The 27,406-nt window shown below is 47.2% G+C and overlaps 1 protein-coding gene across 5 annotated transcripts in view; it reads left to right on the forward strand.

The window, feature by feature from the left end:
• Positions 1 to 27,406, forward strand: part of LOC146868499 (ectonucleoside triphosphate diphosphohydrolase 8-like) — a 465,720-nt gene that overhangs the window by 366,376 nt on the left and 71,938 nt on the right. For all 5 annotated transcript variants that reach the window (XM_085610684.1, XM_085610701.1, XM_085610693.1 and 2 more), the window contains 3 exons: positions 6,863 to 7,022; positions 12,644 to 12,874; positions 14,900 to 15,151. In XM_085610684.1, coding sequence (XP_085466810.1) covers positions 6,863 to 7,022; positions 12,644 to 12,874; positions 14,900 to 15,151 — 643 coding nt within the window. The remainder of the gene's footprint in view (positions 1 to 6,862; positions 7,023 to 12,643; positions 12,875 to 14,899; positions 15,152 to 27,406) is intronic.

Raw genomic sequence — 27,406 nt, forward strand, 5'->3', positions numbered from 1 at the left:
ACAACCCATTATACCTAAACCTGAACATCGCGTTGTGCCCTAAATCACAGTCAAGGGGTGTCCTCATGAGCTTATCCACTGTTGACCAGTGGAGACGGCTAAAATGGTCTCAGGTGGACCCTCAGCATCTACAAACTTCTCTCTTTGCTTCCTGCCTGCATGATTTTAATATTTGTCTGGATAGTGATGCGGGGGGAGGTATTGGAAGCTTTTAAAGGCATAGCTCTGGGGGTCTGTAAACTCATGACGGTCTCAGCCACCAGAACCCGGGTGTCACAAAACCCTAAATGGTTTGATAGGGACTGCTCAAGAACCCTGCATCGGGGGGATGGGCATCTGATTAGAATCTGTGGGCGGGCTTATAAGTTGGCTCAAAAGCTGTGTAAACAGAATTTACAGGAGTCAGCCTGGGAGGAGCCTTGTCAAGCTTGTGAAATGGGGGTCAGATTCCTTTTCTGGAGAGTTGTAAATAAGCCTTGTTTTGCAGAGGGCTCTGGTCCGCTCATATGCAATTACATCTCGGAGCAACAGTGAATGGATCATTTTGAAGGTATCTATCATCAGGTGGTTGGCGGGGGCAATAAAACCCCCATTGAACCTGCTAAAATTGGTAACCGAGTGGTCTTCACGTTAGATAAAATCCAGCACGGCATTCTTGCCCTGTCAAGCAATAAAGCCCATGGCCCGGACAGTATACCGCTAGACCTGTTTAAAGTTAATCCAGAGTTTTGGGCCACTTGACTGACGCAGGTCTTGAATGCGGCTGCACAGGAGGGGTCGCAACCCTCTTGGTCTACCGCCGTGATCGTCCCCATATTAAAGAAGGGGGTTAAAGAGAACCCACAATGTTATCGGCCAATGTCCTTACTGGACGCTACGGTCAAGGTCCTGGGGAGGGCAATTTTAAATAGGTTGTTTGATTGGGAAGAAAAAAATTATATTTTGAATGACGTCCAGTATGGCTTCAGGGTGGGGAGGTCGACTTCAGGCCAATGCCTGAACCTCCATTTAATTATCAACAAATATACAGAGGCTCGGATTCATTGATTTGATGTCTGCATTTGACAGGGTGAATCGAACAAAACTCTGGGCTTTGCTCAGCGAGATGGGGGTTGATCCCAGTATTGTGGCATTATTAGCTGATCTTCACTCATCGACCTCAGCCTCGGTGCATTTCTCTCAAGGTGCAGCGTGCACCCAATCATTCTTAACGAGCTGTGGAGTTCACCAGGGGTGCATAATTGCACCTTTTTTGTTAAACGTTTATGTGAACGGGCTAGAGTCCGCCCTTTTATCAGTGTCGGCCAGCTACCCTAAGATTGGGGACGGATTTCGCCCCGTTTTACTATATGCGGACGACGCGGTCCTGAAGGCTTGGACCGCACAGGAATTGGACTTGCTGCTGGCCAAGTAAATGTCTTTCATGGGACTCCTGAACCTGTTGGTTAATCTTTTGAAGTCCTACGTAATGGTAGTGGGCCCCAAATCTACAAGCAGTAAGACCTTCAACGTATCTAATTTTACCTTGTGTAAAGTTAAAGCTTTCCCTTATTTGGGAGTTTTATTTGACGGCAACAATTGTTGGAAACCCCTGGTTGAGGCTAAAAGATCAGAGTCAGAAAAATGCATGGGGGCAGTTTTCAGTTTTGCACATAGGCTTAGGTCCAGGGCACCAAGGGTTCCACTAAAAATCTATCAGGCCAAGTGCATTGCACAGCTGTGCTATGGTAGTGAGGTCTGAGGGGTATGTCAAGGTGGATCGAATCCAAACTATGGAGAATAACTTTTCGCTCAAGTTGGTCCAGGTCCCCCAGTCTACCCCGGCGTTTTCTGTGCATGCGGAGTTAGGGCTTGATTATGTCTTGGACCTGAACTCCTTAAGCCCGCTCATTTGCTGGAGCCGGGCGGAGCGGTAGCAGTGGTGTAACGAAAGCCGAGGGGGCCCCCCTGCACGGTACACGGAGGGGCCCCCACTCCAGTTTTATTCCAGAGCTTTAAGGCCTAAGTACTGGGCTGAGAGGGCCCCCTGCAGCTCAGGGGCACCCTCGCATTGTGGGGGATGCGGGAGCCTGTGTTACGCCACTGAGCGGAAGCTAAGCCGGTTGATCCTTGAGGACTGTCTGTCTCTGGATCGGGTAACTAGTATACCCTGGTTTGTTCATGTTAAGGCAGCCTTTTCTTCTATAGATAGGCCCGATATTATCATGAATACTATTTCTCTCTCCGCCCATGAGTTGGGGAGTGTCAAAAACCTTTAGGGGAACGCTCCTGTTTGGAGAGAGAAGAGTTAGAACTTTGGAAGCCATTAGTTAGGGGCCACATGCTTTTAAAAACTGAGCAGGAAATGGAGCCGTAACTGGGCTTGGTTCCCTCACAGCGTGACAGGTTTTTACTGGTTAGGTTCAGGTTAAATCAATTGCACCATTTCTTAGCCTCCCCCCATGGGTGGGACCAGCTGAAATCACTGCATTTTAAACAAGTCAGGCCTTCTCTGTTGTACCTTCAGATGCTCCCTACGTAGTGTTAGAACCGGCGGTCTCTAGTTGGCAGAGGTATACACTTTGACAAATAGGGACCCACCAACTCTAGTCAGGGCAAGGGGATTACACACTCAGATAACCCCTGCTACCCCCTTGGTAGCTTGGCAGAGCAGACAGGCTTATCTCAGAGGCAGTGTGTTAAGCATTTATGACCACATACAGTAATAAAGTGAATACCATACAAATGGACACAACACAGGAGTTATTATAAAAATAGTATTTTTATATAAGGCTTAGCACAAGACCAAATAACGACAAAAATATACCACAATCTTAATAAATACTCTTTGGAAGGAAAAATAATAGTTCAGGTAAAGTTTCTTCTTAGGAAATAGTTCTTTAGCAACAAAAGTAAGTATTCTTCTGAAACACAGTTCTTGGCAACGATGTAACCCCCACAGGAGTCACACGACGTCGAGTTTACGATATTCCCAAGGTTCGGCGTCGACCGCGAGGAGCGCTACGTCGAGCCTGGAGTTGCAACAAAACCCACAAACACAGTACCTTTGGAAATGAAGAAAACGATGATCTACGGCGTCGAGATGTCGGCGTCGAGGTCGGCGTCGATCGTGCCTCGGATTCGGGTCGATCCGCAGCGGCGTCGAGAGGTGTCGGGCCGGAGCAGCGCTCACGGCGTCGAGAAGGGCGTCGAGTCGATGCGATCAGCAGCGGCGTCGAGACGGGGTCGCTTAGAGCTGCAGCCGATACTCACTACTCAGAGGCGTCGATACCGGCGTCAAGACAGGGTCACTTGGAGCTGGAGCCGATACTCACTACTCCTGGCGTCGCTACTGGCGTCAATCGGGCCCGGCGGCCGGCGTCGAAGACTCGGAACACTGGAGCCGTTACTCACGATGTCGAGCTGGATTCGGCGGCGTCGGCGGCGTCGAGACTGCAGATTTCCCCTGTGCACTGGAAATAACACTTTCCAGCAACCAGCAATTCAGTAGAGGGTGAAGTCCTTTGGCCCTGTGACTTCAACAGGAGGCTGGCACTCTTCCAGCCCTTGGAGATTTTCTAGCAAGCTTTTGAGAGTACACACCAAGTTCCTCTCTCCTTGTTTTGTTCCTTGGCAAAAATAAAGAAGCAGCTTCAGGTTCCCCCCAGCAAACAGCACACTGGCAGAAGGGGGAGGCAAGTCCTTAGATCAGCAGGCTTCTTGTCCTTGGTAGAGGTTTCCTTGTCAGAAGTGATCTGAGTTCTTTGGTTCAGGGGTCCTTCTCTTATACCCCTTTTCTGCTTTGTTCCCTTTGTCTAAGCAGGGAAATTCCCCCCATCCTGGGTTTGTTGTGGGTGTTGCCAGGCAGAGGCACCTGGCCTATTCACTGAGCAGGGCAGGGTCCTCAGCCGCCCAGCAGGAGGCGGAGCCAGTATTGTCACAGGCAGGAGCAGGGCTATCAGTCGCCCGGCAGGAGGTGGAGCCAGCATTGTGTCAGGCCGGGCAGGCTATCAGGGACTACTCTTCCCCCACTCTAAGTGTAGATGCCTCATTCACCCCACACTGACTCATTCAGACCTCTGGAGCCACCCAGCCCCTGACACACACACCAAACCAGCAGAGACCGGTGGATAGTTGGACAAGAAAATAGCCACTTTCTAAAAGGGCTATTTTCAAACACAGAATTTAAAAACCATCCATCCTAAAGGGTGTGTTATTAAATTCTGAGTTCAGGGATACTAAACTCGACCTGCTACCATGCTCCCTGAGTCAGATAGATTATAATGGAGTTAATAATCAGTCTGCCCAGTCTGGCCTATTGGAGGCAGGTAGCCCTTCAATAGTGAAAAACGAAAATGGCTGTAATTCACTATTAGGTCATGCCACACACATCAGGGCATGATCTACCTTTTATCCACAATGCACCCAGCCCTAGGGCCTACCATAGAGGTGTCTGAAATGTGGCAAAGTGAAGGTTTTAGAGACTGGCAAGTAGGTTTCCTTGCCAAGTCGACATGGCAGTCAGGGACTGCACACAGGCTCTGCGATGGCAAGCCTGAGACACATTTTACAAGCTGCTTCTGTGGGTGGCACAACCAGTGCTGCAAGCCCACCAGCAGCAGTTAACTTACATGCCCTTGGCACATGCAGTGCACTAGACTAGGGTCTGAACAGTAAGTCAACCAAGCCAATCATGGTAACACCAATCAATGTAACAATTTAACATAGGGAGCACTTGCACTGTGGCACTGATCAGCAGTGGCACAGTGCCCAAAGCAATATTCCAGCAAAAACATCGTAAACAGAGGAGGCAAACGGATAAAAAATGGAGGAGAGACTCATGCCAATGATGCCAGGTCTAACACGGAGCATGTGACTTTTATTGTTTTATCTATTTTACAAGCTGTCTGGGCATCCAGGAAACCGAGACCTGATTCATTGTTTTATATGTTCTCTGGTTTTATGAGTAATCTCATTGTTTGTTTTTATTATTCATGAAATTGATATTATTGTCTTTGACCTGTATTCTTTTATGGTGATTTTACTTAGCGAAGAAAGATTCATATTGTTTGAAATACCGCTTCTGTACCTGTTCAATAAACACCTGCCTTCTAGACAGAATCCATAATATTCTATTAAAATGATATGGACTGTTTCATTTTTTTATTTGACTATTTATTGCAAGCAGATGGCCGCCACATTTTAGGCAGTGGCCGGTTTTCTTTTTTCCTTCTTTGGTTATTTATGCTTGCTGAAAATTGGCTGAGCAATGCCTTTGGGGCACGTTTGATATTCATATTATTTTGTTCACTAATGCCTGGTACTTTCAAATAAATTACTAAGGGGGTTATTAGGATGGCGGGCCGGCGTTGGCGATCCGCCCGCCATTCTAATCACCCCCTAAGTTGGGACCTGGAACTAATCCTAATGGAACAAATCCATGATTTTAATAATGTAAATGTCTTCGATTTTTGAGCTCGCCATTACATTCATTAAAATTAATTAAAGGTTGCGTCTCCCCGGACCATGCTTGTGGTGCTGTCATAACAATGGCTCCCATAGATCACAGAGGCCCACACATCCCTGGTGGGGTTCAGTCGGATGGTTGCTCATGTGCAACCCTTTGGCATGGGGAGCTCCAGCTGAGATCCTCTCAAGTTTGTGGGTAGCAAGTGGAATTAAGATAATGCAGGACTCCCTATGATCCGGTGCGTCTCTTTACGCGCATTCCTGCCACGTCACCATGACTCACTTCCCCGGGGTCAGCATTTTAATGAAAGACGTGAAAATGGCGGCTGCGGCGGTGGATAATTTATTTGGGATCACAAGGTACTTGATGGAGCAGAGCCTGCTGTTACTTGGTACATTGAGCACTGTTGCTTGTACCATTAAATGTGTGTCCTAACGTGTGTCTGCACGTCCACAAGCACTGGTGGACCTGGAGGGCTGGAGGAAGGTGAGTGACTGACAGAGGGAAGTGTGGGCCAAACCCAAGATGACCCCCCTCTCCTTTAGCCCCTGTGGTTTTGCCCAGTTTACTTCCTGGCCAGCAGTCCATGGTACTTGTGTCACCTTCGTTGCATTGTAGGGTGTTTTAGGACACTTTTCTACAGGCCTAGGCCTCATTACAAGTGAGCCGCTAATTTCGATTTGGCCTAGAAAGGTAATTGCAGAGTTGGGGGAATAATGTCTATTATCAGGGCCGGCTTTAGGGCAATGTGGCCGGTGCTGCTGCCCTGGGGAGGGGACCCTGACCTCAGAGGGGTTGCTGTGTTTAGCAATAAGGTGCGATTTAAAAGCACCTGCTGCAGAGTTGCTTGTGCGTTTAGCTTTCAGGCAATAAAAATGTCATAACTCTTGTGATCCTGCTAGAGCGAAAGAGATCCAGAGTTTCGTAGCAGAAGCTTTGACTCGCCATAAAGTAGCGCTGAGGGTTGATAAGCCTGCTGCAAACATCATATCTTTATTTTATGTGGATAGCTGAGTGGATTAGTAAGGCCAGCGCTTTAAAACAAATGACATTTATTTCAGAGAGGGTCAATGGAGAGATGAGGGTCACTTTTGCCGGGTGGTAGTGAGGGAATCCAAGGAGGAAGTCATGGGCAGGGGGGGGTTGGCGACAAAAAGATCGTTGCACAGGGCGCCACCAGTGCTAAAGCCCGCCCTGTCTATTATGCATGGCCATTCATAATAATAGTGACTCCTGCTTTAAATTAGTATTCCCAATCTGCCTAATAATCTCCCCTTTTTCGCAGTCACTTTTATTTTCATGCCATTGCTCTTGGGATCTGCTTCCTACTCTAGTGGTTGTGTCTGAGGTGTTTTTAAAAGATGGATTGGCACGATGGGGAAGAGTCAGATCCTAATCCACTGAATCCTTCAGGCTACAGAATTCGGTGGCAGCAGACCAGGTCATCGAGGAGGTTTCGAAGACCATGAAGGAGTACCCCCTGGATTTTCAGGGGGCGCGGATCCTCACTGGGAATGAGGAGGGATCTCTGGGCTGGATTACAGTCAACTACCTCCTTCAGTCTTTCGTTACGGTAAGTGGCTTGGCTATGTGGGGTGTGCGGATTTCATCACATTGCCTCTCTTCTCTCTAAAATATTCAAGGGACTGGTCTTTGGAAGAAATTTGGCAATCATTCGAGAGACCGGCTCCACAAAATGTCTGGAGGGTTTGGATCGAGTCAAGTACATTTTAGCTCCTGGTAAAGGCCTGGGCTAAACCAGCTGAATATTAGGCTAAGCCTGCAATCTATGTCATAGCCTCTGTCCCTTGTGAGGCATCAGCCAGCATGGTGGCAGCGGCCATAACATGAAGAAGGGAAATAGGCCTCCCTCCCCTCTTTTAGGATAGTACAAGACGGTCTTTATTGGGTTCAGTGGGCCCTGGTCTTCAGCGCTCCTGCACCTGCTGCACTGATAATAGCTAAGCCCCTGGACCAGCCAGTGGTCTTCCTGTCTTCTCATCAAAGCCAGGTTGTCTCTGCCAAAATGTGCTTATTTTTGTGTCTTCCAACCATCAGGGGCAGGAAATTTGTTGTAAACTTAATATGTTGCATATTTATTGATGTACACCCTCAGCAGACATTCTAACAATAGTGCATGAAGACGAATGATTATTTGTTCGAGTGATGTTTGTTTGTGCTTTTATTTTACCATTAGAATTTCCACAAAGTGCATTGCCTAGGAACCACTTTGCCCACGTAAATCCACTGGAAACCATTTGCTACTGGAGAACTCCAATATTCTGATAAACTAGTAGTGTACCCTAGGAACAATGGATTGGACATATTTAAAAAAATGGTGGCTAAGCACTCACACACCTACCCAGGTGTCATGCTTCCTCCCCGGGCTGCCTCACTCGCCAAAAATCATTATAATGATAAACGGGCTTCCTATGTTCACAGGCAGTGCTTTCCGAGTCTTCTCGTAAAGAAAGGATTCAAAACAGCGTGGTTTGCAAATCTCCGAGGTATCTCCATTACACCTTTACTAATGGAGTATTAAAGAGATGATGAAAATATATCATGCATGATGCCTGGGAGAATTATTACTCCAGCATCATTGTGGTCAACATGTTTCTGCCTAGTGGCCCGCACAGAGTCTATGGCATTCATCAGGACCTGAATCCCCCATATTCCTATATTCATACAGCATTCAGTACACTCAATAGACACTAAAGCAAAATGTCAGACACACAGGACAAAATAATAAGAAAACAAATGAGTAAACAAAAGGATTCTAGCGTTAAAAGCAGTTATGCACCATTACATGCTTGTGCAAAAGTGACACAGCAAGCGCACATGTGAAAAAAACGAATCACATAAAGTGGGCTAAAGTGCACATAGTGCCTCATATATCCTGATCATACACAGTTTAACCCCTAATTACTGGTCATTGATGGAACATGGAGATATATATAGGAGGTCCTCTTGTATCCATACATTAGGGCAACAGTGACAAAGATTAAGGGCCTGATGTAGATCACAGCAGACGGGTTACTCTGTCACAATGGTGACGGATATCCCGTCCGCCGAAATATACGTCTCATAGGATACAATGGGATTTATATTTCAGCGGATGGGATATCCGTCACCGTTGTGACACAGTAACCCGTGCCCCGAGATCTAAATCAGGCTCTATGTCTCTGTGAGAAGTCCGTATAAACCATTATCAAGTCCTGCCTCCTAACTTACTTACTTCATCAAAGATAACACACACAACACCACAGACAGGGAGGTGCACCTTTGGCGCTCTACCATGGACTGCAACTCCTGAGATTGCACCATGATGGCATCACCATGGATGGTATGAAGGGCGCTATGCAGAGGAGAAACCTTCTCAAATACAGGGGGCTATTTGTTCCTCTTTTAAAATGCGGAGGATACACCTAGGAGCAGGTACCCGCATGGGGTCTGCCCTTTGACAAAGTAAGTAAGGAGGCAAGAATTGATCCTAGGGTACGCTACTAGTTGTCGTTTTGTATTTACTTTGTTGTTAGGAGGGTGCAACTCTCAATGCCCTAGTCTCTCTTGTCCCTCCCCTCTCTCGTTGATTGAGGGTATTGTTTATTAGGTGAACTCTGGCATTCACGTGTCTTTGCATTGGTGTCTGGAATCTTTGTAGCTGGGTAAGTAGGTTTAAACATTATCCATTGCCCTGGAGGGAAAAAGCACACAGATACTGGTGCATTGTGCACACTTTATTGTATATTAAAAGGACATGGCTTGAAGCCAAGAAGCGATGAGCAGTACACCTGCCCTGTAGTGCATGTTTTTACAGTAAAATTAATAAAGAGGTCAGAGATCTTGTGTAGTTAGGACAGAAGGTAAAACATCCCATGGCAGGGTTGAGCAATACATGCTCCCCCAATACTTTGGTTTTGTGTCAGGAAGGGGCTAGGACTGAATCTGGGATGGAAGGCAGACTTTTCTGGCTAGAAAAATCAGGTTCAATGTTCCCGCAGTCAGGAAATCTGGTTGTGGGAACACTGGCCCACATATAGTTGAGCAGGGTGGAATTCCAGTATAGTATTCTGCTCCACACCACTTGTAATTGGAGCCTTAGTTGTAGTCTCCATACAGAGTCATCTCTTCCTTATCACGTTCTTTAACATTCCTTAAATCTTCTTGCATTGAGCAGGCAACTCGAACCACATGTGGTCTGTCAAGATGCCTTTAACCCTTAGCAACCACCCTGAGATGTACGGACAAAGCATGGAACTCTGCTGACTGACAGATATCCAGCACACAAAAGATGGGGGGAGAATAAGCCTAATCACTGGTGATCGCTCGTAGCATTCCGACCCATCGTTCTTTTGCCCACCATGCACCTCAGATTATATCCAGCCACATGCAAATCAGTCTTGACCCTGCTCCATCAGGAACAGTCCAGCCTCAACTGGCAAGCCAAGCCCTCTCTGGACCGAAACACAAGCAACCCAAGACTGGTTTCGGCCTGATTAGGGCTCTTCAGAAGGGTGTAGCTTGTGTCTAACGGCTGTCATTATGTATTCGAAAGTCTTGAGTTTTGAGATCCCAGTGGAACACTTACGGGAGATTTACTAAGATTTTGCGCCATGTTGTGACGCAAATCGGCACAAAATCTTTTTTTCCCAATTTACTTTCTAGCGCTAAACTTGTTTACCACTCGAAATAACGGAAAAGTCATGCGAAGCAGCAAATAGCGCTGCTTTGCATTACTTTGCGCCATGGACCCGTATCAAGGGTGGTGCATGGGCTTTCCCATGCAACCACCCAAGGTTTCTCACGCTGAACCCAATTCACTTAATAAAGTAGATTGGGTTTAGCGTGAGAAAACTGCGCCCTTTTAAAGTAGGCGCAAGGACGGAGAAATGCTTTAATTTCTCCTTCCTTTTCCGACTTTGCATGTGTACTACACTTTACAGCACACATACAAAGTGGGAAAATGGTTAAAGTGATTCTGTGCACAGTATTTTGTACTGGAAGGTTTCCTTCCAGTACAGAACCTATGCTAGACTCCCGAGACACCCTTGCACCATTGCGCATAGATGTCTACGTGGCGCATGGCAGCTGATTTCAGCGGCAGCGCTAGTGAGAGGGGAGGAGATTGCCTTATTTTAGTAAATTGGGCACTCTCCTCCTCTCTCCTTTTCACGTAGCGCAGCATTTTTGGCTGCTGCGGTGTGCTACGTGAAAAAATAGTAAAGCTGCCCCTAAGAGTCTTGTTAGCCGCTTCACTTGTAAATGAGTCCCACATACTAGAAACAATGTTGATGACATCCAACCTTGGACCAGAAGCCACAACCAATGTGGTCATTCTGTACTATCATTAACAGATTGCTCTGTAAAAAATGGATCCTAACTTCATGTGAGAAGAATGACCTCACATCTGACCATAGTATATCACCAATAACATCTATAGTTAGCAAGGTACAAGGTACCAGGTGAAACTTTTACAGATTGATTAACAAGCCATGAGGCTGCAGAATTTCGAATGCCCATCTGGGCTGATGAGGAATCATGAACAAAGCCAGTGATGGAGACAGAGGTGTATCACGAACACATGTAGGATCCAAACCATGAAAGCAAACATCTTTTAAACAGTATGGAAGCTGCCTTGCTGAGAAAGGCGAGAACAGCAAACTGGAAGCGCCATTTTCACACTTCAAAGTGGAGATATCCCAGGTATCAAAGTAGAATACAATTGTTATAGCATCTATGTTTAACGTCAATCAATGTCAAAGTCCCCTGGCCTTCCTCTGAGTCTCCACTTTGAAATGGCCCAATTGAATCCACTTGTTTACCCTTTTCACATTCAAGATAAAGTTAAACTTCCTAATTTCTACTACAACAGAATGATTATGAAACAGAAGCCGAGTTGCATCGAATTCCACTCCTGGTAGAACCAGCCAGTGCCACTACCTATTTAAACAATAATTCCTGAATGCCAGTATCCAACACTTTCCTAGGATTTGCTTTCTTGTGCCATGGGGCCAGTAAAACCTGGTTGGAGGGATGCCAATGTTATTGGGTACCACTGGCAGATCATGGACCTGATTCAGGCACTAGACATTGCATGGCAGCAGAATTGTTGGCAATTCTGAATCATTTTGTCCAGGAGGGATCACCACATGGGCTTTCCAGACTAGTTAGGACTGGTGAGTATTCTTTCACAAGATGGTGGACAGAATTCTAGGTTAGCCTGGCATCATTGATGTACGGCTTCCACTTCCTCATGACGGGGCATTAAGATGCTTTGGTGGAGGCAATGCATCTCTCAATGTGCAGGAATGAGACAAGGAAGAGAGAGAGAGAGAGAGGTGGTTGATGCTGCATCATGCCTGTAAACTCTGACGTGGACAACATTGTCACTAACAGACCATTCCCAGCAATAAAGCTTAGGGCAACGAGTCTTAACACTTTAGTTGCAAGGGAAGAGTCTCTCCAACAGGTCCTTTCCTTCAGTAGAGCCTCTTAGAGAAAGTGAGTGTTCGGGAATCTCAGGGGGCGTGTTTTATTACCAACAATCCCATCGAGTGGGGGAGGGCATGTCGGGGTAGGGTTTGTGTACATATTTCCTTGCACCTAATCAATGCAGCTGATTTATTGTCACTCTTTTACCTATTTTTTTAATTGTAATCCTTTTTCTGTTTTTCTGTGTCTTTTCTGACGTACATACCTATATGTTCTGTGTGTACTTGAATACCTATGCGTGTGCCTATGCATCTGTATACTTGTGTGTATGGTGACTAATAACATGCTTTTTCATACTCTAATGTATTTCTTGTACGTCTGTGTGTGCACATATGTTGTTTATGTTTGCCTTCATATTCCCGTGCATACGTTTGTGCATTGTGTGATCATGTGCTTGCTTGTGAACCTCTGTACATTGTGTGTAAATATGCTTGTACGCGTATGTGTGTGTGCACATGCACATTTCTGTGTTCAACCCATGACTGCATTTACTGTGCATTTCTGTGCCTGTCCTTGTGCATGTATGTGAATGCTTGCATTTCTGTATATGTGTTCATGTGAGTATACAATGGCCTTTGTATTTCTTTGTGCGTCCATGAATTCGCATACATGTGTATTTGTGCGTGAATGCATTATTTCCCATGTTTTCGTGTGCACCCTGTCTCCATGCCCTTGTGTACCCGGCGCGTGACTGGACCTCAGTACTCATTCGCTGGTAAATGGATCCACCCAACTAAAGGCGAGGCCTTCGGAGCCCTGGACCTCGGTGGAGCATCAACTCAGATAACCTTCAGCCCGAAGGTCGCGATAACAGACAAGACCACAGAGGCAGTCTTCAAGCTGTACGGCTACAACTACACAGTGTTCACGCACAGTTACCTCTGCTACGGAAAAGACCAGGCCCTGCAGCTGCTGCTTGCCAAGCTGAGGGAGGTGAGTGCTTAACGTGTGGGGTGTAGGGTGGGGATGCTGCATTATCATTCGTTCCTAAGTTGTTCCCCTTCCACAGTTTCAGGCCCTGTATGTTCTCAAACACCTGCATGAAGAGGCAGACTAGCCAGCAGGAACCCTATCCTGTTTTATGTTCACCGACAACCAATGATTGTTCAAGGTGTATGCTTGGTCGGCCACGGTGAACATGGTTTAACCTGATTTTTGATTGCACCTTTAACGGGAAATTTGGGATGGTTGGATGCTCGGCAGGGCCACTGGTATTATGCGATTGTGTGGCTGCTGCGATTTTCGCATGATTATAGATTTGCCGCGTTTGCCACATAATCCATCATCTGCCGCATAATCTGTAGATTTCCGCAAAAAACAAATGTGTTACTCGCTCAAACGGTTCAAAAGTTACTAAAGATGCAGTGAAACGTTGCCGTGTGGTGGAAGGCCCTTTGCAAACCTGAACTGGTCACCTTTCAGTTGCTTATTGCTATATTTGGGTGTTAAACTGGTACTAATGAGGTTTAACCAATGCCCAGACAGTGTTACCAAGTCTAAAAATGACAAAATAATGGAATAATACTATTACAAAATGTGCTGCATTAAGTTGCATAATTTGCTTTTTCATGCCGCATAATTTACTCAACCCTTCCACATTACTTGACTCTCCCCTGCAGCATCATTCCAGTGGCTTTGATGCTGGCTCATGCTTTTAATGGTTAATAGGTGTCAGAGTGAGTCTGACGTCAGCCGAGTCTCTCATATGAATGAATCTGCCCTCACCAGTTGGTCATACAGGCACACAAGACCTTTGCCTCTGGAAGTTCAACAAGAGATGGACAGAACCCACTTTTTTGAGTACCTGTGCATTGTAAGCCAATGATAATGAACATTCATTTACATTTTTGAACGAAATAAGTATTTTGGTAGAAGCAGTTTCAGGAGACTTTCTTATTGCATATTGGTTTGAGTGGTGGATTCTTTTTGCAGAAAATTTAAAAAATACTCTTTGTAAAAAAGGTAAACTACCTTAAAAAAGAAAGTGCCTCTCCAAAAGTGAGAGTTTCCAAAGTGGAATATAATTACGTTTTCCTGTGTGCTCTCTAGTGTCTCATGAGTCTTGGGTACTGTCTGGGCCTCTAGGCCTTGAACAGAGGCCCATCCCATCAGAAAGATGTTAGATTGAGATAGACATGTTATGCAGAGGCATGTGTACAGTATGCTAAAGGCTCGCCCTTTTCCTTGGAGGTAAACTAAAATCTAGTACCATAGCCGCATCTGCCTGTGCTAAGGACATGTCTTTAAAGGACAGACCAGCTTGAGATGGCTTTGGTTGTTAAGAAAGAGGCATTGGTGGTAAGGAGAAAATGACAATAAGTAGAAGATTGGGAATACTAAAAATGAGCACACCTGGCCTGGCTGGGGATTGACAATGGAGAAGCTTCAGTCGTTGCTGAGTTTTCTAGACCACTCCTTCGTAATGGAGCAGAACCCAGGGCACTGTTGTGTGCAGGGCTGGCTTTAGGGGAGTGCGACTGGTGCTGCTCCACTGGGCGCTGACCTATGCAGGGGCTGCAGACTTTGGGGGGGGATGGGGGGCGCTGTGCTTAGCAATAACGTATGATTGGAGAGATGAGGGGCACTTTTGCCTGGATGGTAGTGAAAGACTCCGAGGAGGCGGTCATGGGGTGTGGAGGTGCCAAAAATGATTGTTGCATCGGGCGCCACCAGCGCTAAAGCCGACCCCGTTTGTGTGGATGTTCATCCGCAGGGCTCCCACAGTGCGTCACTGGCCTTAATATGGGGAATCTTAACACCATTTGATGCATCACCTTCCCGGGGAAAATGTTTAGCTAAGTAATTGGCCCAAAAATTGATTAGATGGGGATCACAGGGGTGCCTCCTCCTCCTCAACTTAATACGGTGACTTGGGTAGTGGGGCATCAAAGGGGAAGCAGTGGAAGGCTGCAGCACTGATATGCAACTGTACTTAATAAAGAGTCCTCTCCTCCGCAGGCCCAGAAAACCGCCACCATCGACCACCCCTGCTATCCCACAGGATACTCCACCACCATCGCCCTGAGTTCGCTATACAATACTCCTTGTCTTAAGACACCATCCGGTGACTTAACAGAGAAGATCACCATCAAAGGAACTGGGAATCCCACCACGTGTCAAACGAATGTGCAGGAGATCTTCAATACCGCAGCATGCGGCGCGGACTGCGCATTCGAGGTCCTCCCTCCCCCAGTGGCCGGAGACTTCTACGTAAGAAGCTCTTTTCTCTATACCTGCTTCCTGTTCCCTTCTGCCTTCCTCAGTATCCTTGTTTGTTACTATGTCACTTATCTAGGGTGCACTTATTTCACGATTGCAGTGCAGCCAATGCAGTACCAGAGTATTTATGCTGTTTTGTGAAGTTTATTATTATTGGTATCGTTTTATTAGGATTGCAGTTATTATTTTTAATATTATCATTATTGTTATCACTTGTAGTATTAGTTCTTGTAGTAGTAAAATTGCTTTCCCTTTTAATTAGGTTTCAGTATTCCACATTTTAGGGATATATGTGTAAGGACATATGATAGTTAAGTTTTCATTTTTCCGTTTTTACTGATTTTTACATATAAATACAGACAGAAAACAACGGGTTTCCTGTCTGTGGTACAGCCCAAATGATGAAGTGGCATGGATTGGGATGGGACAAGAGGAGTGATGACAGTGTCAGCAGTGTTGAGAGAGCGTCAGTTTTCAGATCTTGTGGGAAAGGTATTGCCGTATGTTCAGAGAAAAGGGATCTTTTATAGACCAAACAAACACATCTGCTTCATGCCAAGATTGCAAGCTTTAGCCTAGTTTTTGCTGCAGCTCGAAAGCAACAACACACACCCTGTATAACTTTCAGTGCCAGTGTATGTGGCTATAATAAAGGACTTTGAATTGGAGGGCAGAGAAGGCAATTGGTCAGAGTAAGTGAATGTCTTTTTTTCTGGCCTTGTCAGTACATTTTAACTGAAGAGGGATGGGCCTCTCACCTTACTGCGCCGACCCACGCAGCTCTCAAACAGGACACTTCTCTTTCTAGTCTTTTAAGTTTTCACATGGTTGCTTCATATTTAAGCAAACTTGTTACTTGTCTGCCTCAATGTTATTGCTGTCCCAAGCTGCCTAGAATGCCTTGTAAAAGATGCTTTTTTATTTAAATATCTTTAAAAAATAGATACAATGCAAACCACTACCAGACACGTCATGCTGGAATTATTTTAACACAAAGGTCATTTCATGATACATTTATCAATGTGTGGTGTTAATCCCTTCAATTATCTATTTTGGAGCCACAGTGCTGAAATAGCGCTGATGTTCCCATTCTTAGATTTCATTAAAGGTTGATTACAAACAGCTCTTGTAAATTTAAATAATGAGAGCCGGGCTTGAGTATGGATTTGTAGTGACAGAAGGGTCAGTTAAGAGGTTACAGTGGGGAGTGGTTTCCAGAATGAGTGTTTTTAATAGAAGTTTAGAAAAAAACACAGGAGTGTAACCCATAAACCAAACTGAGATCAGGGTAAGTACAGTATAAATGCAACAATATCTCAGCAGGGATTATTGAGACTACTTATAATTGTATGTACAGGACATTACAATCAACGAACAAAAGACAAGAGGCTTCAAATAATTCAATTAATGCGCCCTTAGGCGTCATGTATTTTGAGAAGATCAGAAAATATACAAAATAGTTGTTAAAGCACTGTTAGGTATAAATACCAAGGCAACCCTAAAGGAAAGTGGCATTGATCGTGGACCGCACACGACTGTGGCGGCCCGGTGCTCCTCATACCTTGGATTTATTCCGGCGTCCGATTCCTTGGCCCGCTAAATAGGCATTGACCTGAAGCGCATCCTTGCGCCAACCCTTCTGCTCCCCCGCCTCGCTACTCCAAGCGAGACCTTTTGGCTCATTTACCTCTGACGTACAGTCCAACTTGAATTGCGACCACTTCGTGGCCAGCCTTCACGTCTACATTGATTCCTCTTCCACGCCAGCGCTTCATTCCACGCGCCTCAGCACTCCTTGAATAGGCGACCCTGGTCCTGAAGATGATCCTAATTAAATAGGATCGAAACGCCGTCGACCTCTGCCCACCAGCTCCAACTCCCTTGGCGCCTCTTGACCTCTTGGTTCTTTAACATAATGAAAATTATCAATTGAATAACTGAATAACCTTATGTTTGAACCTTTTATCTTGTATATATATTGTAAAAAAAAATTCCTGCGCCTTTCGCTGTGGTTTTTCACGTTGTCACTTGCGCCGTCACTTCACTGTCACGAGCACTTTGTACACTTTCCTTTAGGGTTGCCTTGGTATTTATACCTAACAGTGCTTTAACAACTATTTTGTATATTTTCTGATCTTCTCAAACTGCATGACGCCTAAGGGCGCATTAATTGAATTATTTGAAGCCTCTTGTCTTTTGTTCGTTGATTGTAATGTCCTGTACATACAATTATATGTAGTCTCAATAATCCCTGCTTTAATAGAAGTTTGGCATGATTGTAGAAGTTCATTGTCCTACCTCCAACTATATGTATATTGAATGGATTTTTGCATAATTTGAGAATTGCATTTTTGGGCTTCATGGTTACCCCCACTTTTTGCCTGGTGTTGCTATGTTTTCTGACTAGCCTTACTGGGATCCTGCTGATCAGGACCCCCAGTCTCTGTGCTTCTTCCCTAAATTGGACGTGGTGACTACTTAGTTACACTCCAGATTGGCTACTGGTGCACTCTTGTAAGGCCCTAATATATGGTACTAAGGTATACAGGGCATAGGTACACCAAGGATCTCCCATGGGCTGAAGCATTAATTATGCCACCCATGAGAGATCCCCCAAATTGTGACTACAGGCATGCCATTGCAGCCTATGTAGGCTGGTGCTAGCACCACTTACGACGGATATACGTTTCCTTATATCTGAGGTCACTGCACTTAAAAAACCTATGTCACCCCTAAGGCAGGCCTTTCAATCCTGAAAGCAGGGTGCTTGGTTCTAAGTGTGAGTGTGCCCCTGACTGAGCAGGACACCCCTACAACCTTCGGAGTGCATTCTCCCAGGTTGTAAGTGCATCAGCCATTAAGATACACACGGCCTCCATAGGGTTCCTAGATACTCACCTTGGATGGTTCCTTGGGTCCCCGACTCTTCTACGTCTTCTGGGTCCACTCTTGTGTTGTGGTTCGCATTACACTATTTTAGTATATGGCTTGGTCTCTCCTTGGGGACCACTGTGTATTTGTGCTTCTCGCTTATTCTATTGACAAGTATTGTCTGTATTGTACATATATCTCCAGGTAGGAGATACTGTATCGTGTTAGTGAGTGTTAATAATAAATACATATTTTTTATAACTAAACTGTGTGGTTCTTTTTTACTTAACCCACACCATAAGATTAAGTACTGGTAAAACAAGCTCCTTTACACTCTTTCTGGACTAAGCCTGAAGGCTGCTTGTCACAGCTACCACTTAGAGAGCTGTCTAAGGTTGTTTAAGACCTCTTAAATCACAATAAGGGTTGTCTGGATTAGTGCAGGGTGCTACACCTTCACGAGTGAGCATCATATACTAAGCCAGCATCCTACAAGCTGGATTTTGGGCTGATACTGCTGTGCATTGTGTTGAATTTGGGCTTGTACTTGGACAGTTTTGGGCTTTAGGCGGGACAAAAAATCTGGCAACACTGTTTAGGGGTTTCATCAAAGATGCAGCTGAGGCTGTGCAAGGACGCCTCACTTCTCTCTCCTTCCTATCCAGCGTGTTGATGTCACATTTATTATAGGATGCAACGTCTATTTTTGCACCCTCACACTATTCACATGACGCAACGCTTTCTCCAGGTCATGGGGTGCTTACGTTAAAAACATAAGTGCATGGACCAAAGTATTTCTTTGCAGTCTGCTGCTACTAATTAAGAAAGGCGAAATCTACTTGTCTTCGGTTCACTTTCATGCCCCTTTCTTCCACCAACTTAAGTTTTCTGCCACCTTACAGCACCTTTGTGGGTTCCTCTTCACCCCTCATTTCTCTCATTGTCCCTGTTTTCCTATCATTCTCTTCCCCATGCTTTTTAAATTATTTACTTTCCTTGAAGCTCTGCTTTCAAAGCCTGGTGAAGAAAACTAGTTGCATGTACCCAAATATGAGTGCCAGGATGTGATGTGCTCTTGTGTGCTGGTGGTCTCCCTGGGGACTTCATTAACCAGCTTCCCACGGGCAGAGGAGGGGGTAGGGGAGATCACTCACCTACTAAGACAGTAAACCAAGGATTCCTGCAGTGTGGAATGCACACTGGCTGTGCCCACGCCAAAGGTGGGTCCGTTCGAGGCCCGTCGATGTCCATCAAATGCTTGCTGGGCCCCCATCTTTTATGTGGCATTCTACAACGTACCCACCAGTGTGAAAGGGAAGGCTGTTGCACCCCCACATGTGTTGGGGATCAATTACAAACAGAAGCATTCCTCTCTTGTTGACCTTATCAATAATGAAATTGGTAGTGCGGAACAACGTTTAAATGTAACCTCAAATGAACGCTGTTCATCTAATCCAACTAACTAGGATATGCCGGTTGAGATGATTATACAGAATGGAAATCACCCTTTCTGGGCATCAATGCAACTTTAGCGCTTAGGAATAAATCACTGTGTGTTTTATAGTGGGGCAGATACTAATTCTCTAATTCATCAAGAAGTACTACCTGGGAGTCAACATTTTGTATAAATTCTGTGCATCTGATTTACTAGTTATCAATTTTCCTACTCAGGTACCTCATTATTTCATGGTTCTAAAGAATGTTCTGCCCCTGAGCGACCACTCACATGAGGATTCATCACAACTAAAAAAACAAGCATTGAAAATGCAATAGGTCTCGCCTTTGATTAAGTTAAAGCTATTTGCTTTGCTAATGGTATTGTATAGCAAATGGCTTCAACTTAATCAAAGGCGAGACCTATTGCATTTTTAATGCTTGTTTTATTAGCCGTGCTGCAAAGCATCAAGGATGCATTACAGCATGGCTAGAAGACATTGGCCAAACCAACAGGTCGCAAAGGCGAGACCTTCTAGCTTTGCCAATGTTTGTTATTGGTATGCTTATGCAGTACTAATCAAAGTCAATCCCTCTGACCATCATTTTCATGAGCACACTGGTGCCACATTTGGCACATTATAAATACTATATAACAATATCCCATCTCCAACAGGAAGCGCCTAAAGTAAAAGAGTAGCGTAAATAGGTCAGGGGGATAAGCAGGTCTGCGGTGAAATGTTTCTGCAAAACAGACTGCAGAGGATTTTTGATTCAAATCTATTACTGATGATAAACGGAAGCACAATGCAGCTCTGCGGAACTCTGCTTAATGCCGGGACTAAGAATCAGACTTAGCCGGGGCTTTAAGTGGGCCGTGTCCTGCTGGTGCGCAGCACCGTCAGTTCTAAAAAGCAGGTGCTGGGATGGGTCCCTGTCGAGCGCTTCATTTTTGACCCCACCCTCAGGATGGGGAAAAAAAATCTTAACTCTTTAGCAGTACCATGCTTCACTGCCTTTAATGTAACTTCAAAGATACTTGTTATCGTTATTTCACAGTCACATCATTTCAGAAATGAAGCATTTTCAATATTCCTGTTAGAATCCGGGTTCTCTGGTTGGCACAGGTAGGTACTTGTGACAAGCAGGGAACCTTTCCTCTAGTCAGGGAAAGGGGTTAGACTTCTAAAACAACCCCTGCTCACCCTCTAGGTAGCTTGGCGCGAGCAGACAAGGCTTATCTCAGAGCGTTATAGGTTAAGCATTTGTGAACACATACAGTAACCAAGTGACAACACTACAAATGGACACCACACAGGTATTTATATTAAAAATAAGGATTCTTTATATAGGATTATCACAAGACCATTAAACGATTAAAAATACACGGTAGCTTAGTTGGTAGAATATTGCTTAGTTTCTCTTAAGTTCTTAAATGCGACACTTTAAGTCAATGTACCTTAGATGCGACACGCAGGGCAACGAAAGTGTTGCAGCGATGCAGGTGCGTTGAAGTTCTTGGTGCAAAAGAAATAAAGACGGGATCTTCCAGATGGGTTACGCTTCTCCGATGTTGCAAGAAGGCTCGACTCGATGCGTCAGCTACAGCGGCGTCACCTTTGACGAGCTGCGACGACAGCGGCCTTGGCAGCGGCACTCTTCTCCGACGTTGCGAGACGCTTCCGCTCGAAGCGATGCTGCAGCGGCGACACCCCTTCTGCGAGATGCAACGACAGTGGATCCGACGGCGGCACGCTTCTCCGTGGATGCGAGGCACTTTTCTGGATGCGGTGCAATGCAACAACTACGATGGCTGCGATGGCGACACGCTTCCTCCTCGATGCGAGACTCTTCTCTCGATGTGGTGCAATGCGACAGCTACGATGGCTGCGATGGCGACACGCTTCTTCGGCGTTGCGAGACACTTCCGGAATGTTGCGAGACGCTTCTGCTCAATGCGATGCTGCAGCTGAGACACTCTCTGCGAGATGCGACGGCAACAGCTCCGACGGCATCACGCTTCTCTTCCTTGCGTCGCGCTTCCAGCTCCTTGTGACACGCAGTCCCTCAGAAGTCCCAACAACAGCAGCAGGCACTTCCAAAAGACTCTGGGGAGCTGGGGGTGAAGTCCACTGGTCCTGGGACTTCGTTCAGGGGGCAAGCTCAGTTCAAGCCCTTGGAGATCTTTTCAAAGCACAAGTTGAAGCAAAGTCTTTAGTAGTCTTTCTCCTCTCCTTCAGCAGCAAGGCAACCACTGCAGGCCAATCCCCCAGGTCAGGGACAGTACTCCTCCTACAGCTTTCCCAGTTCCTTCTCTTCTGGCAGAGGTTCTTCTTGTTTCAGCAGAATCTAATTTCTTGGGAGCAGGGTCCCAATACTTATACCCCTAACTCCTTTGTTCCTCTGGGGTAGAGGGGCCTTTGCCCAGTCCAAACCAGTTCTTGAGCATTCTGTTGACATGATTCTGCCTTTCTATTCAGGGTGCAGGGCAGAGACATCAGCCGCTCCGCAGGAGGAGGAGCCAGCATTGTGGTAACAGAGCACAACCTTATTCAGAGCCCAGGTGTACTCCTCCCACCCATCTGACTGCCAATCTTCCTATTCACCACCAGGCTACCTAGCCCTGCCCCTCTGGGTTTCCCCAGCCCTGTCACTCACACAACCAGACAGGCAGATACACATCATAGCAGAGGCGGGCTGAAATGGGCAGGAAAGCAAATACCAACTTTCTAAAAGTGGTATTTGCAAACACAGAATATTAAAATAAACTTTACTAAAAGATGTATTTTATTATTCTGAGTTCAGGCATACTAAACTCGAATTTCTACCATGTTCCCTGGGTCTGTTAGGATCATAGAATGTAACAATTCTGACAGCCCATTCTGGCCTATGGAGAACAGGCAGCCTTACAATAGTGAAAAACGAAAATGGCTGTAATTCACTATTAGGACATGCCACACACATCAGGTCTTGTCCTACCTTATGCTTACAATGCACCCTGCCCTTGGGCCTACCATAGGGGTGACTGATATGAAGTTAAGGGAAGGTTTAGGGACTGGCAAGTGTGTGCACTTACCCAGTCAGCATGACAGTACCAGACTGCACGCAGGTTCTGCAATGGCAGACCTTAGATACATTTTACCAGGCCGCTTCTGTGGGTGGCACAACCAGTGCTGCATGCCCACCAGCAGCATTTGTATTTACCAGCCCTGGGCACTCCTGGTGCACTTTACTGGGGTCTAACAGTAAACCAAATAAGCCAATCATGGAACCCAACCAACATATACATTTTACATAGGGAGCACTTGCACTGTGGCACTGGTTGGCAGTGGCACAGTGCTCTGAGCGGCCAACACCATAAAAACACATGAGGCACAGCGACAAAAAGTGGAAGGGAGACTCACGCCAAGGTGCCAGGTCTAACACATGTCCCCTCCAGCTGAAAAGTGGGGAGAACTACCCTACCCCAGGGAGTTCCTCATCACTAAGGCGGAAAAATCTGGACAGACCATCAGCATTGGCGTGATCTGTACCAGGGCGATGTTCCACAACGTGAAATCCATACCCTGTAGGGAAATAGCCCACCTCAACAGCTTTGGATTCTCACCCCTCATATGCATCAACCATCTGAGGGGCCTGTGGTCTGTCTGAACCCGGAAGTGAGACCCAAACAGGTAGGGTCTTAGCTTCTTCAGCGCCCAGACCACAGCAAATGCCTCACGCTCAATAGCACTCCATCTCTGTTCCTGTGGAAGTAACCTCCTGCTAATAAAGGCTACAGGTTGATCTAGGCCCTCTTCATTAATCTGTGAAAGAACAGCCCCCACACCATGCTCTGAAGCGTCTGTCTGAACGATAAACTCTTTGGAGAAGTTGGGAGCCAAAAGCACGGGCGCCGTGCACATAGCAGCTTTCAGGGCCTCAAAAGATTTCTGACAGGTGTCAGTCCAGATCACCTTCCTGGGCTGCTTCCTTGAAGTCAGCGCTGTCAAGGGGGCAACAATGTTGCCATACCCCTTGACAAACCTCCTGTAGTACCCGGTGAGACCTAGGAAGGCTCTCACCTCTGTCTGGGTTTTGGGCGACTCCCAATTCAGGATGGTTTCTATCTTGGGTTGAAAGGGTGCCACCTGGCCACTCCCAACTTGGTGCCCCAAGTACACCACTGAGCCCTGCCCGATCTGGCACTTACTCGCCTTGATCGTGAGGCCTGCCCTCCGCAGCGCCGTCAACACTTCCCAGAGGTGGCGCAGGTGTTCCTCCCACGTGGAGCTGAACACTGCGATGTCATCCAGCTATGCTGCACTGAACGAATCCAGCCCAACCAACACCTGGTTGACGAACCTCTGGAAGGTGGCAGGGGCATTTTTCATCCCAAAGGGCATAACCCGGAACTGGTAATGCCCATCAGGGGTGGAAAATGCTGACCTCTCTTTGGCCCCATCGGTTAAGGCGATCTGCCAGTACCCAGACGTTAAATCAAACGTGCTGAGGTAGTTGGCAGCCCCTAGCCGATCTATGAGCTCATCAGCTCTGGGGATGGGGTGTGTGTCAGTCCTGGTGACCGAATTGAGTCCTCTGTAGTCCACACAGAACCGGAGTTCGGGAGTGGCTCCCGGCGCTGCAGCCTTTGGGACCAAGACCACTGGGCTGGCCCAAGGACTGCTTGAGGACTCAATTACCCCAAGGGCAAACATCTTGGAGACCTCCTCCTTGATGCAGGCCCTTATCCTGTCAGTTACCCTGTAGGCCTTGTGCCGCACAGGTGTACTATCCCCAGTGTCCACATCATGGACGCACCAATCAGTGACACCGGGAACCAGGGAAAACAGATCAGAAAATTGTCCCAGCAGCTGGCGACAATCATTCTGTTGCTCAGGGGTCAGGATGGAAGAGAGGATGACACCATCCACTGACCCATCTTGCTCCTTGACTGACAGGAGGTCAGGAAGAGGCTCGGTCTCCTCCTCCATCCCAGCATCTGTCGCTAAGAGCATGCCCACTTGGGACCTCTCCAAGTGGGGCTTGAGGCGGTTGACATGGAGGACCCTTAAGGGGTTCCTTGGAGACCGCAAGTCCACCAAGTAGGTAACCGGACTCTTGCGCTCCACCACCTCAAAGGGACCAGTCCACTTATCCTGGAGCGCACAGGGCTCCACGGGGGCCAAGACCCATACCTTCTGTCCAGGCTGAAGCTCTTCCAGAGTGGCATTCCGGTCGTACCACCGCTTCATCTCCTCCTGGCTGGCTTCCAGGTTTGCCTCAGCAAGTTCCCTGAAACGCCTAGTCTGGTTTCTGAAGGCCAGCATGTAGCTATATACATTCTGGGGAGGTTTCCTGGGAGATTGCTCCCAGCCTTCCTTGACCAGACTTAGAGGTCCTCTCACTGGGTGTCCGTACAGAAGCTCAAAGGGACTGAACTCTAGAGACTTCTGTGGCACCTCTCTGTAAGCAAAGAGAAGGCGTGATAAGAGGACTTCCCACTTACGCCTCATGGGTCCTTCCAGGCCCATTATCATGCCTTTGAGGGTTCGGTTGAATCTCTCAACCAACCAGTTTCCTTGGGGGTGGTAAGGTGTGGTGAACTTGTAGGTTACACCACACTCTTGCCAAAGGGATTTCATATATTTAGATATGAAATTGGTACCTCGGTCAGACACCCCCTCTAGAGGGAATCCCACTCTGGAGAAAATTCCCATCAGCGCACGTCCCACCACGGGGGCCGTCACTGTCCTCAGAGGGATGGCTTCCGGGTACCGGGTGGCATGGTCCACCAGGACCAGGATGAACCTATTGCCCATCGCTGTCCTGGGGTCCAGTGGCCCTACAATGTCAATCCCCACTCGCTGGAATGGGGTACCGACCACAGGGAATGGTTGGAGTGGAGCCTTTTGCTTCCTTCCACTCTTCCCACTTGCCTGGCAAGTTTGGCATGTTCTGCAGTGAGTATCTGAACTACTGCGCATTTGTGGCCAAAAGAAGTTGGTGACAAGCCTCTCAAAGGTCTTGTCCTGCCCCAAATGTCCTGCTAAGGGTACATCGTGAGCCAGCCCCAGTAGGAAGGCTCTGAAGCGCTGGGGTACCACCAGCACACGGGCTGACCCAGGCTCAGCAACCTTAGGCTCAGAATACAGGAGGTCGTTCTCCCAGTAAATGAAATGTGTTCCGGACTGATCACCGTTGGCCTGGTCTGCAGCCTGCTGCCGCATACCCACAAGAGAAGGGCATTCTTTCTGCTCCCTGCAGAACTCTTCCCTGGAGGGTCCTCCTTCTTGCTGCCAATGGGTCAGCTCAGGCAGGTCCCCCAGTTCAGATATCTGTTCCCCTGTAGGTTCCAGGGCATCCCTCTCAAGGTCTGCTTCCTCCTGGACCGTGGGAACTTCAGGGGCCGGTTTCCCGTGCCCCCTGCTCCTTCTCTTTAAGGCCGGTCCCTGGGCCTCCCTCTCAGGCTCCAAGACCTCTTGAGCACCTCTACTGGCTGCCATGGACCGTGTGGTGACACACGCCCCATCCGGCATACCCAACATCTCCAGGTGAGCACTCCGCTCCACCTTAGCCCAAGGTGAGCTCTCCAAGTCGTTCCCTAACAGACAGTCTACAGGCATGGCGGGCCTCACAGCTACCTGAAGAGTACCAGAGACCCCCCCCCCCCCCACTGAAAGGGAACCTGAGCCACTGGGCAGTGACTCTCGGTGTTGTCGGCAGCAACAACCGGATGGAATGCTCCTGGGACAACCTGCTCCTGAGACACCAGGTGGTGCTTGACAGCCGTCACACTGGCTCCTGTGTCTCTGAGAGCTTCAACCCTATGGCCATTTATGGTCACCCACTGCCTGTATGTTTTAGTGTTCCCAGGCAGCTGGGTTTGGGGGACCACTTCACAGTCTCCTAATGAGACAAGGGACATCTCTGTGGGACCCCACCCACCTTGGACACCCATCTCCTCCCCCAGGGCTACACTAGTCACCTGCCGGGATGGAGCACCACTGGGTGCTGGTTTACCAAACAATGGACATTTCACATCAGAGGCAAAATGCCCCATGTTACCACACTTGTAACATCTGATGGGCCCCTTCTGAACAGGTGTACCTGTCGGGGCCCCTGTCGGTTTCTGTGGTGGGGGAGGCTGAGAACCTTTCCCTTGGTTCCCTTGGGGATTACTTTGGGGCCTCTTCTGGAACTCCCTCTGTTTACCCTTGTCCCCCCCACTCTTCTGCTGGGGACCCTGCCTACCTTTGGCGGAATCTCCCACTTGACCCTTGTGGACCCTGGTACTGACCCAGCGGTCCGCCTCCTCAGCAAGCTTCCTAGGGTTAGTCAGCGTACTATCAATCAGGTTCTGGCGTAGCTCAGGAAAACAATTACTGGACAAGTGCTCCCGTGCCATTAAATCAAGAAGCCCTTGAAAATCATTAACCTTGCTACCCTTCACCCAACCATCCAGTGCTCTGCAAAAAAAAGTCACATACTCAACATACATACTGTTTGGAATCTTGGTGCAACCCCTGAACCTTTGCCTATACAACTCAGGGGTCAACCCATACCTAGACATCAAAGCAGCCTTCATATGGGGATAGGAATTATAATCATCTGAAGGCAAATCCAGCAGTGTATCCCGCCCCTCACTGAGGAACCGTCCCCACAACCCCGCTCCCCAATCTTTCTCAGGGACCCGGTGGGAAGACATGGCTACCTCATAGGCCTTAAACCACTGCCCTATGTCAGAATTCTTGAAGAATTCCTTAACCACATCCTTGGGTCTGTACACCCTTGATTCTGTCTGCACTGACGGTGTGCTGCCACCAGAGGGAGTAGACTCTAAACTCTTAGCTTTCAAATCTAATTCCCTCAACTTTGTTTCATGTTCCATTTGTATTCTTCTTTCTTCCAGAGCCAGCTTTTTACTCTCTAGCTCCAGCTGCCCATTTAACTTGAGCTTTG

This window comes from Triturus cristatus, chromosome 1_2 (assembly GCF_964204655.1).
Source record: "Triturus cristatus chromosome 1_2, aTriCri1.1, whole genome shotgun sequence".
Lineage (NCBI taxonomy): Eukaryota > Metazoa > Chordata > Amphibia > Caudata > Salamandridae > Triturus > Triturus cristatus.